This window comes from Cygnus atratus, chromosome 1, assembly GCF_013377495.2.
Source record: "Cygnus atratus isolate AKBS03 ecotype Queensland, Australia chromosome 1, CAtr_DNAZoo_HiC_assembly, whole genome shotgun sequence".
NCBI classification, from domain to species: Eukaryota; Metazoa; Chordata; class Aves; order Anseriformes; family Anatidae; genus Cygnus; species Cygnus atratus.
Window position 1 is genome coordinate 98,200,204 of NC_066362.1, and position 12,639 is coordinate 98,212,842.

The 12,639-nt window shown below is 48.8% G+C and overlaps 1 protein-coding gene across 2 annotated transcripts in view; it reads right to left on the reverse strand.

The window, feature by feature from the left end:
* Positions 1 to 11,354, reverse strand: part of GSK3B (glycogen synthase kinase 3 beta) — a 146,408-nt gene extending 135,054 nt beyond the window's left edge. Inside the window, exon 1 of one of the 2 annotated variants that reach the window (XM_035540407.2) lies at positions 10,916 to 11,354. In XM_035540407.2, coding sequence (XP_035396300.1) covers positions 10,916 to 11,003 — 88 coding nt within the window. In that variant the 5' untranslated portion in view covers positions 11,004 to 11,354. The remainder of the gene's footprint in view (positions 1 to 10,915) is intronic. The other variant, XM_035540406.2, reaches the window with a different exon arrangement.
* Positions 11,355 to 12,639: the final 1,285 nt, after the last annotated feature.

Consider the following 12,639-nt stretch of genomic DNA (forward strand, 5'->3'; position numbering starts at 1 on the left):
TACTATACTCAGAAATAAGAGGTCTTTCAAACATACTACATCCAGTCACAATGCAAAACTGTAATATGTTATGCACAGCACAAAACCAACCTACCCAAAATTTAGATCAAGAGCCCACAGCATTGGAGCATTTCTGTGACAGTGTACGTTACATGAGCAGAAACCTAACTTAAAATATTAACAGCACTGTCAAATCCTCATACTTTTTCCACATCAGTGAAGCATTCTTACCGTGGTGTTACCATCAATGTAATGGTTGAAGCGTCTAGTGAAAGCAGTGACATGAACTATCATTTCCTAAAAGACAACTATACCTACTACAGGTTTAAGTTTATAATTGGTTTGGCATTTTTGCTTCCCTCCCTACACCCCCCCCCAAATATATCCTGAAAAACCCATAGGTGTTGAATCCCAGCCCTCAGTACATATTGTTATAGGATCACTAAATAGCGCTGCAAATACTCGCAAAATTGTTTTTCCAGCCTCTCCCTATACCAAAAATCTTTTAAACTTGTCAAATGAAAATAAAATTCAATTTTAAAGTCACATAGTGACTACGTCCTTGAAAACTAATTTCTTATGAGTTTTAAAAAGACTCAATTTTATAGCCATACACATACAGAAGAAATTTGACAACTTCTCAAAGTGAGGAATCCAATTTCCTATCTTATCAGTATGTTCTTTAAAAAATGGCTTGCTGACAACCTGAAAGCAAAATTTGCAAACAGGTGAAAAGCCTCTCATAGTCATAACACTCAAAGGGAAAAAAAGACATTTAGAGTCATAGAAGACAGTGCATTAAGTTGCAATGCAGTTTCTTCCAGAGCTCCCTTAGCAGCATCAAAATTAAATGTTAATGCCAGTGGAATAGGACATTACGAAGTCTCAAAACATATCATGCGAAGTAAAATGAGAAACCAGTTCACTATTTCTGACAAAACAATTATTGTTCAAATATTAAAACATTGCTCCCAAGTTTGGTCTAAAGAAATGTACTTAGTCAACCCAGATTTGGCAGGATGTTTTAAAGCAGTCTTTAAAGGCTTAAAGCTGAAGCTCTAAAGCAAAACCTTCACACATGGTCTAGGTTTAAATTCCAGATCCCAGAAGCCTAAATCATCATCTCCCCTTCATATAACTTTTCTGACAACGCAAACATGTCCCTCTTCTCTCACCCTCTCTTTACTCTCAGAAAGACATGTAAACATGAATAAAGTAAAAGGGGCTGTTAAAGAATATTTCATGATTTGTTCTTATCTAGAAGCGGCTGACTTTGACCCGGTCTGCCAGGAACCTCTTCCTGATTCCAGCTGCTTTTCAAAACAAAAAAGCAAAAAACAAAAAGCCGTAACACAAGGCCAAAGAAACAATGCCTCCACAATGTCTGAATAAACTAAAAGGCGTATGTTGCTACTACATGTTCTAAAGTAACTCTAAAAGAAGCTCATACTCACTAATTATACCACCATGTAGGAATGAAAATTGAGCTTTCACCATACATTTTGAAATGCAGTGGGCATCATTGTCTTAATATGAGAATCTCTGAAGTATCCTAATTATGAAAAGTTCTGGACATGGCATAAACATACCTGCAGTATTCCCTTTTAGAGTTGTTGGCCCACTACAACCAACATTTACAGTTGACAACCAACTGCTCAGACATTACCAGGGCAGAAAGAATCCAGCGGATTATAAAAAATCCACAGGCTATTGCATAAAGCCAAAGCGCTGTCACCACACAAAAGGTGTTGTTTCTTGCCTCATGAATATCTGGCTTCTGTAAATATGAGGGCTACTTCATGCATATGGACTTGAGGTTTCTATACCTGTCTCCAAAATCCCAGAAGCATTTCACGTGTGCTACAGGGAAAAAAGCCACAATTCTTCAGCTGTCACAGATCCCAGCAACACCCTTTACCACATCCAGACAAAGACAGTAACTCCAGAAGAAGAGAAGTTTTGGTCCACTGAAGTGAAGCCTATCAGGAAAAACAAGAGACTTGCAAACTTGGTGGTATTCATTACCCAAAGACGACCTTCTATCAAGCCGATTGCGTTTCTAAACCACTCCGATCGGATGACATTCAGAGAATTTGCTGGAGAACACGACTGTTCAGACACGTCGGGAATCCAACAAACCCGCACGACCGCCACCCCCACGCCACTTGCGTAACAGCATCCACACGTCTCCAACCTCGCTCACGCCGACCGCAGCAGGCAAGGAACAGCAATCTCTAAGATGATTGAACTCAACTGAGAACAACTCCAGCTCCTTCACTTCTGGGAGCCACGGCCAAAGCACTCCCCCGCCTCCCACCACAAATATAGTCTGCTGTCCTGAAGCTCAGACCCCCAATTTCTGGAATAGTAAAGCTCAAACTTCATGTTTTTGGCTCAGGTACGTTCACCAGCTCATTCACCAAAACCAAACAAAAGACAGAGAAAAAAAAAAAAAACAACACCTTGCCTTTAAAGAATTTCCCCAAGACTCAAATCAACTCTGTAGTCCGTTGTGGTTACTAATATATGTACTCCAAAAATCAACAGTTTGGGGAAACCTATTCCAAAGTCACTAAAGCAGAAATTTGATTACTAAGATTTCTCTGTTTTTCAAGAGAAACACAGAAAAACTGTCAACTTGCAACTACTACACGGCGTTACGCTACCTATAGTGGCAGATCCCAGACCCGCACACACAGTTGTGAGCAAGGTTGCGAGACTGGAAGTGAAACGGCCAACAGATACGATCTTCTCACGGACAACATTATTTTCCGCTTCTGCAAGTTTCAATTGAGCAATTGTACGGGTAAAGAAAAACCATTCCAGAAGCCTTACATCTACTCACCTGCCAGAAAGTTTTTGTTCTCCCAGCAAAGCACAAAACATTCTTTCTGATGCTGATACTCAACCTCCCACAAACGTGTGGAAATTCATTTATGGCCATAGACTTCATTCACGGGGATACAGATCTGTGCCAAATGATTCATGTTTATTTGGCCAACAATCAAATATTCTGTTTATTTAGGCTGATGAATTTGTGTCCCCTTCCTCCCCCAGGGAAACCCACTCATACAGGTCAATTCATGGTGTTACCATTTTTTTTTTAAATACTTAAACTACCTTAATCATGTGAGAGACAGGATACCAATAATAATACAGGTTCTGTGCAACCGTTTGCAGCAGGGTGCGAATCAAGAAAACCAAACAGATTGGCCCTATCAACCACAACTACGTAGTTTTTCTCTTTCTGCACTGCACAGAAAATCCAGGTTTGCTCTGAAGCAGTCAAATTTTAGTTTATCTTTCCACAAAACATATTCTTGGCCTGCCTGAAAATTAAACAATTGCCTGCATTCCTGGCAAAAGATACTTCTTTGAACTACAGGGCTTGTAGCCGACAAGAATTATATTCCTACTAAAAAAGTCAAAACAGACGATGTTCTATAGTTGTGGCTGTAAGAAGACTGTCTTGGTTGGAAAAATTCAGCTGCTGCTTCCCTTCTGGTTATAACTTCGGAGCCAACACCCAACTTCTCTCTGTCTGAGCGCTCTGATCCAAAAGCCTGTGGCGACTTTTGGAGCTACACTCAGACATCTTCACACAGGCAGAACTGTAGGGTATCCTGAAGTCCCATACACCCTCTTGTGCATTTCTTATCCAGTGGCATCAGTCTGGAGTATCTTTCTGTCCTCTTCTGATCAGGACTCCTTCAACAAGATGCAGACTTTCTCCTGTCAGGCACTGGACCACTAACAGGTTCCTTCCAACCCGCCCAACTGCCTGAAGAGACATGTCGAGCAATGTAACTGTACCAATTCACATTCCTGCGATACATTACGGCCAAGAGTTGCTTTCCAGGCTCAAACGCAATCAACAAAAGCTACCTAAACCAAAAAAAACATTAGCACCTCTCCAAGTAAGGCAGCTCAACCTTACCGTAACACCAGCGTAACATAATAGCAGCCCACTCCTTTCAGTGCTACTTCCACATCGGTCATTATAACCCACGAAGCAGAAGACACTCGGCCCTCTTCACGCCAATTACAAAGTTACGAAACTCTTTTTCTTAGCCTCAAGTTCTTGCTCACAAGCAAGAAAGAGTGATTTTCTATTGCAGACACCAAAGCGCCCTGCAGCCCCACAGTGCCACTCCTCCGGCTAAGTTAATTCCACATTACTGATGTGCAAACCCAGCAAAATATCAAGAGCTCGATCAAGTGGAAGACACCTGGCAATGGACTTTGCTTCGGTTAATGGCAACTCACTCGCCAAGTGCAGGTGCCCAATGCACGCTTAAATGCGGAAAGCACCAATGCTGGTGCACAGCCCCTAAGCTGATGGGGGAGAATCAGGAAATATGGGATCTGCTGCTTCGGAGAAGTGGCGATGCTTTTAAGGAGGGCAGGTGCCATCCCTTCAGCTGGTGGTGCTTGACTTTGAAAAGCTGTCGTACGACTGTCCTTTCTCCAATTATAAGAAAGGCGAGGGTGAGAATCTAAATTGCCTTAAATGCTTAGATCTGCTTCCTGTCTGCAAGAGATGAAAGTACAGAATGAACTGCTTTATTTCCTTCTCAGAGCAACAGGCAACTCATCTGTGGCAAGAGCACCCAAAGAAGAGATTCTTTGACAGCACTCATCATACAAAGCCACTGTCTACTTCTTTCAGAGGCATATCAGAGTGACTTCAAGGTATCCACACTTTCGCTAACTCTGAGGGCAATACAAAAATGCTGTCAGTACGATCTCTGACATAGGGATTTCCACTGAGATTCTCCTACTGCATGGCCACAGCATTACAGAGTACCACCGCTGGATCAAGCTGAATGCGTGCCGTCTCACGGACTAGACCTAGACGTCTCACCCTCCTTCTCCATAGCACAGCAAGCCAAAACCAATGCGAGCAGGAGGGATTCTGAAGATTTGGTGAAAATAGTTCTTCTACCTATAGGTGTTATCCAAATCTTGTCTGCAAAAGGGTTTGAGTAGAGCTTCTCTTGAATGAGCCAGAGCAACTGGGGGCACTTCGTCTGCAGAAGACTGATGCTGCAGCTGCTTCTCGCAGTGGCTACAAATAGGAAATGGGAATGGGTTTTGACCTGTACAGTACCAAATGGGGTAGAGCCTTCTTCATGTTTGAGGGAGTACCTCTTCTCGCCACCTCGTAAAAGCTGCAATTAGCATTTATTTTCAACATGCATAAAGGGGAATGTGTATGTGCAGCTTACTGAAGGAAGTGCTGACAACATTAATTCTGGATTTTATATGGACTTGGGTGAAAGAAAATTGGAGAGAGCTGTTTGCGAGGCTTTTAAGCTTTCAGTAAGCTCCTTTTCATTGCTGCTTCGCTTCAAAAGTTTGTCTGTCTCTCGAAGCTGCGCTGGGCTGGTGCTGGCTGAATCCAGGAAGCAGCCAAGTGCCTCCACCAGCCACGAGAAGTTCTGCAGGAGATGGCCACCTTGGCACTTCCCACACTAGCTACAGCCAACTAAAAGTCCTCAGAGAAAAGACTTTATCAAAAACGGAGGAAAGAAGTCCAGAAAAACATACAGTGAGCAAGTCCACAGAAATTTCTGGAAACCTCAAGATAGCAGACCTTCCAATTTAAAATGGGACTCGAGAAAACATTGAAAACAAAGACTCCAGCAGCTCCAACAACGAGGCTGCAAGCGTTCTCCAACCACCTTGCGTATTATCGGCTCACGAGTTCGAATAACCAAGGGATTTGGCATCGAGTCAATTCAGAAAACACTAGAGCCGTGCGCAGCTCCGAGCTTTAACTGGGGCCGAAAAGCCCCCAGGCAAAGCAGACACGGGCACCCTGCAGGCCTTCCGGGCCTGTATCGTTCATCCCTTCGGACCGGGAAGAGTACAGCGCTGCGTTGTTATGACACAGGGCATCAATACTGGAAACCCATTTATGTTCTCTCTAAAAGAGCACTTACAGATATAGTACATCAAAATTAGAGAACTCTTGGGGCAGTAGAGGAAAACCCTTCGGCCTGAGGAGGTATTTAGTGATATATGTCACGGAACTACTTTTCTTATCCGTCACAGAAAAGATCGAAGTACATAAACCTTTACTGCATGATACCTACAAGACCCTACCAAGTTAAGGGATGAAGGGACCTAACTTCCAGAGCCAGGGCAGGTAGGGAACATATTTCTTAAGTGGTATGGGCTTCTACATCCGCATAAGTAGGCGAACAAGATGGTTAAAGTATTGCTAAAAAACAGAACGGGCTAATCAAATGATAATACAAGAGAGGATCACCTCCAGGAAACAGAAAAAGGAAGAAGAAACGTGCAGATCAGTGACAGAACAATAAAAGGTTCAGGATAGCTCCCAGTATGTTTAAGAGGAAAAAATAAAATCAACCCTTGAAGTAAGACATGGGTGACACAGAAGAAGAATTAGTGAAATTATCATTTGACAGGTTCCAATGGCAGACCTCATCTTCTCATTAGATATTTCTCTGCTCAACTACCACTAATGACAGGAATAAAGAGCAAACAGTTTGCCAGCGTTAGAAATAAGTACGGCAGAGAGCTGTTTTGCTCCTTTTCAGACTGCGAGGCATGACTTTGGGTCACCGCAGTGCGAGACACTTTCCTGCAGCACACATGGCCATTAACTGATCCCAGTTAGTCCATTCTTTCATTATCATTATTATTATTTATTTCAGGCACAAGGAAAGCCGTTCACCCAGCAGCAGCCAGAAAGCTGGACAGGGCTAGGCTCAGCAAAGGGCAGACAACAGCTCTCAGCAGGCTCCTGGAAGGGAGTGATCTTCCTCTCTCCAGCAAGGAGAGCAGGATGGGCGGCTTCCAGTTTCAGAAACCAATTAGGCAGAAACTGCTATCAAAGCAACAGAAAGGGCCCTACCCTAACGGAGTTGGGAAACAGAAGGTAGCACCAGCCCAGTCACTACGCCAGGTCCGTCAGCCCCGCTCCTTCCCTCTTGCTGAGGTTGCCCGGGGTGCTCTTTTCCAGCCTGCCGGAGGCTCTTCCTACAGATCAACCTGGACATCACGCAGCGTTATTAAGTGCTGCATTCCACCTGAAAAGCAGTCAAACCTTTATGCTGTGGCTTACGAGCGGAGCAACCAACTCCCAGACTTTACCCCTTCAAGAACCACTTTTTAAAGAGCCCTTATACTAACGAGGGATGCATCAAGTTCATGTGCCAGCAGATGTACCGCGTGCGAACACAGCAACGGAGGGCCACCTACCACCCTACTGGGCTTCTGGAGGATAACACAGTGCAAAAACAGTGGATCTAAAAAGAAAAAGAAAAATTTCAACAAAAGGCAAGTTTGGCACCAGCGTAACATTCTTCCAAAGAGTCCAAAATGAGTTATTACAAGACTGGCCTTTAGATTTTGCAACCAAGATTGTGTACAACACGAGAACTAGCTTAAGCAAATAAGAGTGCCTTCCTCACCCTCTACGTTAACAAATTCTGCACAACCTATTACAAAGCCGTGATACACACAGAGCAAAAAGCTCTTCGCAGCAAGCATTAGCCATGACATTGTTTACGGCAGACCAACAACATAATTCGCTACAGTTACAACAAGTACTGTTGTCTGCGAGGGCTTGGTGTTACTTAAAACACTTTCCAGAGGAGGAAAAAAAAATAAATCAATTCCACAGTCATTAGACGAAAATTCTCAAACTGCAAACTTTGGGCTTCTATTTTTATACAGATATTTTTGGTCATGTGTTGCATGACTACCCTTTATTTCTCAGGATTATTTTTGTCCCATTCGGGAAACAACGCGCATCTGGAAGCAACGCGGGAACAACTAGGTGAAGAACAAAAACCCTTCAGCCCATGCCTCTTCTCTCATGCCATGAGCAGGTAGACGGTATCAGCATGTGGAAAACTGGAAGTCCTTGACTCGGACATTCATCACCTGACTTTGAAGTTCAAGAATTCAGGTGGAATTGTAACCATCAGACATTGAGATTACAGCTCAAATCTCACAACCGTGATCTTTGTTACACCGTGCGCTTCCCACAGGCGCAACGTAAGGAGCACACACGTGGGTTTTGTGCATGGAAAACCTACAAACTCAGCAACAAAGACCAGCTACTTGGGTAGTACTTCATCCTTATGACGGGGTGGAAAGAATAGTAGAATGATTTCAAAACCACCAAAATAGAAATACAGACAAATAAACTCAGATCTCAAAGTGACTCTCAATGGTGGTGTGGCTTGAGAGAGATAAAGAAAGGCCACGGTGTTCCCCCTCTTAGAGGGATGTTAAAATCCTTGTAACCAGCACCTATTGCAGAGCAATGAGAGCACCGTGCATGAGAAGTCATCTTTTCCCAACAGCCAGAGGAGAAGCAGCTGTTGAGAATCTCCTTTCATTCAAGGCTCGGGCTTTCTTATCAACTTGTGAGAACAAAGTCTAATAAGTTACGCAGGGAGCGAGATGAAAAGCCCGCTCATTCTTTCTCCCCTGCGCACCCTGCACAGAAGAGCAATCACCCTACCATTGTACTCCTCCTCGGCAACACGAGATCCAGAAAGCCACGACTTTTATCAACCCTTTCACCCCATCATTCGAGTCCCTCCTTCCTTCCTAGATAACTGTTGCTGGGCCCAGCCAGCAGCAGCAATAGCTGGAGAGACACCAGAGCAAGAGTGACTTCATCGTTTAATTTCACCACTACTCCAGGCTTCCAAATTAAAACAACAAGGCTGACACCAAGCAGGTCAGGTTTGGCTTCCTGGTGACTTGGAGAAGGCCTGCACCAAGACAGGGGTACTAAAGTTGTCTGCAAGGCTCGGAAAACAAAGCTCCGTCAATTTTCACCTGCTTTACAAGGAATCTTTTGTCCTGGCCTTCAGTCAAAAGGGCTCAAAATGTCATTAAGTATCAGTCTGCAAATACACAGCAAAACGAAGGAGCCCAGCAAACTCCCTGTTCACCACATAATTGATTTTTTTTTTTTCCCTCTCTCCAAGCACTCAACAGTGGTAATAGATGGCTTGCTACATCATGCCATAAGGTGATGCTAAAACTCATGGGAACCAGAAAAATATTACCCTTTCTGGCAACCTGCTGCTGTCCTCTCACAAAGAGAGGAGGAGGAAAAAAAAAAGTTTTAACTTCCTGGACCATCTTCCACGGGTGGATTAATTGAAAATATGAACTGCATTTCCCACAGAGCCCTCGTATGTGGTTCTCCTGCTTTGTTCTGACATTTTTTTCCAGACAGCAGAAGGACCAGGAGCACATGACTAGAGCGACTGGGGGGGTTATCACAAGTGCGTGTGCTTTATGCTACGGCCTTTGTTTCTCCCTCCGTGTTATACACTTGGGATTGAATCATATTTGCAAACTTGTTAGTCTGCATCAGTTAGCACTCTCTTCACAGGCAAGCATCTGTCTAGTCTCTGACCTCGAATAAACGGGAAAGGAGCATCAATGACCTTTCAAGAATCAAGCTGCAGAGCTTGAATAAGACAAATTTAGTTTCCGAGCATGACAGGGCTAGGTCTTGCTTGAATTAGATGGCCACCTGCAGAAATCCTGGCCAACAAAACCTGCTCCTTATTCCGCACGCACATAAAGTAAATCAATAAATTAAAATGGAGTCAACCACGGCTTTTCCCCACGTAAATTAAGATCCTAAATACGCATTAATGTTGAATCTGATCGAACATATACCCTTACGCTGCTAATGTGGGTTAACTGCGCTCATGTTTTTTGAAGTGCTGCAGGCACTCTGATCATGCAGATACAAGGTAGGCTACAGACCCCAAGCCCGACGCTCTCTTCAAGGCTTCAACCGCAGTGGAAGACATTTCAGTGCAGAGAAACCCATCAGAAATCCCGATCTGTCAAAAAGCCCACGATCACGCAGAGCTTTGGCACGAAACGCGTTGAACAATATGAAACACACATGCACACACAGAGCGGTGTCAGGTGTGGCTACACGCAAGTATTGAATGGATCAATCAAACGGCAACGCACGGCAAGCCTTCCAGGTCCCATAAAGACCCTACCCTCCATTTCCATCAGAAAACGGAAAATATTCTTTGAGAACCAGGCTGGCAGCACAAATTGGCAACAATTTAGTCGTTCATATGCACGTATTCAAATGAGGAGTCAAGAAATTGCCTATTATAACCATAGTGCTCATCTTTGGCGACTCAGAGCAGGGCCTTTTTCCATTCACACCGTGGATTTGCTGAGACGTAATTAATTCGCATAAAACAGCCGATCCCCCAGGCTGGGGGGATAGGAAGGATGGGCACACATCCGACACTTTGCCAATTCCCAACGTGCCCGTGCAGCATAAAGCCTAGGCCTCGTTCCGAACAATATTCCCCCGATCAGCAAGCTGGGAAAGGCGTACCGAGCTGGAAATAACCCCTCGGTATACTCACATGCGGCGGTAAGGATGTTCTTATTCCCTGTATCGAGCATTTTTACCGCTGCCTGAATCGCGAAAGAGGCACCTTTTGTAACCCCCCTTCCCCCCCCCCTTTTTTTTTTCTTTTAAATGGGCTGGACTAGGAGGTGCTCACACCCGATCTCCGGGCTTTGGGAGAGGGGGAAAAAAAAAAAAAAAAAAAAAAAGGAAAAAAAGACCCACATCGGGAGATCGGAAGCAGGGGGGTACCTGCGTGCCCGTCATTCATTTCGGGGGCCGGTGGGGAAGGAGAAAGGGGAGGGGGGGATACACACACACACACACACACACAAAACCCCGGCCCTGGGAGCCCGCTTCACAAAGGGAAGGGCTGCCAGCGGGCAGAGGGGCCGAGCCCAGGGGCAGGGCGGCTTTTTTGGGAGCCGGGCGCCCACCCCCAGGGCAAGCTGAGGGGCTTCAGGGGAGGGCCGGGGGGTGCCGGAGCCTTCCTCCCCCCCCCCCCCCCTCCCCGATACTCACGGCTGACTTTCATGCTGCCGAAGGCCGAGGGCTGCTGCACCGGCTTGCAGCTCTCCGCGAAGGACGTGGTCCTGGGCCGCCCGGACATGGTCTCCCGCTGCGGCTGCGCCCCGCCGCCCTCTGCCCGGCTGCTGCTGCTGCTCCTCTTCCTCCTCCTCCTCCTCCTCGGCCTCTCCCGGCGCTCAGGCGGCTCGGGGCGAGCCCTGCCTCATCAACCGCGGCCCCTCGCCGGAGGGGGGGGGGGGGGGGGGGGGGAGGGGAGGGGAGGGGGGGGCCTTCCCCTGGCGGTGCTGCCGGCCTCGCGGCCCCGCTGTCGGTCGGTCTGTCCGTCCGTCCGTCCGTCGGTGTCTGTCTGTCTGTCCGTCCGTCTGTCTGTCGGTCGGTCCGCCCGCCGGCCCCTCTCACAGCGCCATCCCCTCCCCGCAGCGCCCTGGCTGCCGGAGCCGCCCCGCCCGCCGCGGGGCTGCGCTAGGCCTCGCTGCCCCCACCCTCAGCGCCAGTCACATGGGGCGGAGGCTCGGGACGGCCTCCTCCGACGGCCTCGTCTCCTCTTCCCCCTTCCCTTTTTTTTTTTTTTTCCTCCTCTTTTCTTATTATTTTTTTTTTTTCCTCCTCTTCCTTCCCCCTCTCCTCGCCTTCCCCCCTGCCCTCTGCGGGAGGCGGCGCGGGCAGCGGGACTATTTCTCCCTCCTGCCCCCCCTCCCCCTTCTGCGGAGGGATCCTCCGGCGGGAGGTGAGGCGGCCGCTCGCGAAGGGAATCCGGCGAAGGCGGCGGAGGGATCCGCGGCGGGCGGAGCGGTGATGCGGCCGGCGGCGGGGCCTCTCCCTCGCTGCGCTCCCCTCCCTCACAGCGGCGCTGAGGCGGCGGCGGCGGCCGGGCGGCTCCTCATTGCCCCCGCACGGGCGCCTGGCGGCGGCTCAGCCTGCGCAGGCTGCAGCGCGGGCGCCGGCCGGCGGCGGCGGGGCAGGCCATGGCGGCGGCTCCTTCCTCAGAGCGCTGGTGCTCGCTGCTGCTGCTGCTGCTTCTCCGAGCCCCCCCCCCCCGGTCCCCCGCTGCTAAAGCCGCGCAGCCGCCTATGCCCGTCGCCGCCCTACGCTGCGCAACGGCCGTAGGCGCCGTCTGTGAATAGCCAGCCGAAGGGCCCGACGCGCTCGCTACCCCCCCCCCCCTCACGGAAACAGCCGAGCCTCCTCGGGGCCAATCCCCAGGCCGCTACAGGGATGGCTGTGGCGGCTCGTAGCCAATCGCGGGGCCGCGACGGGCGCGGCCGAGTCCCCCCGAAGCGAGGCGGGGGCCCAATGGCAAAGCGCCGCCGCCGCCCTAGCAGCGCGGTCGGGCAGCCAATGGGAAGCGGCCGCCTCTTCCGGGAGGAGCCGAAGGGAGCCGAAGCGGCGCAGCCAATCAGAGGGCGCGCTGCCTCGGTTACACGGCCCTGGGACGGCTTCGAGCCGCAGCCCGAGGCGGTGAGCGGGCGCGGGCTGCGATTGGCTACCGCGGCGGCGCGCTGCGATTGGCTCAGGGAGATGAGGCGGCCCGAAGACGCCAGCCAGCTGTCTGCCTCCGACCAATCCCCTGGCCGCACCGGCGGGCAGCGCCCGCTCCCATTGGGCGGTGGGGGACGGAGGGCGGGGCCTGTAGGCCACGCTTCGCCGCGGTGGGGCCTCGCGCGCCGCCTCGCTCACCTTTATGACCTCACCGGCTGCGCAGGGCGGGGCCGGCGGGG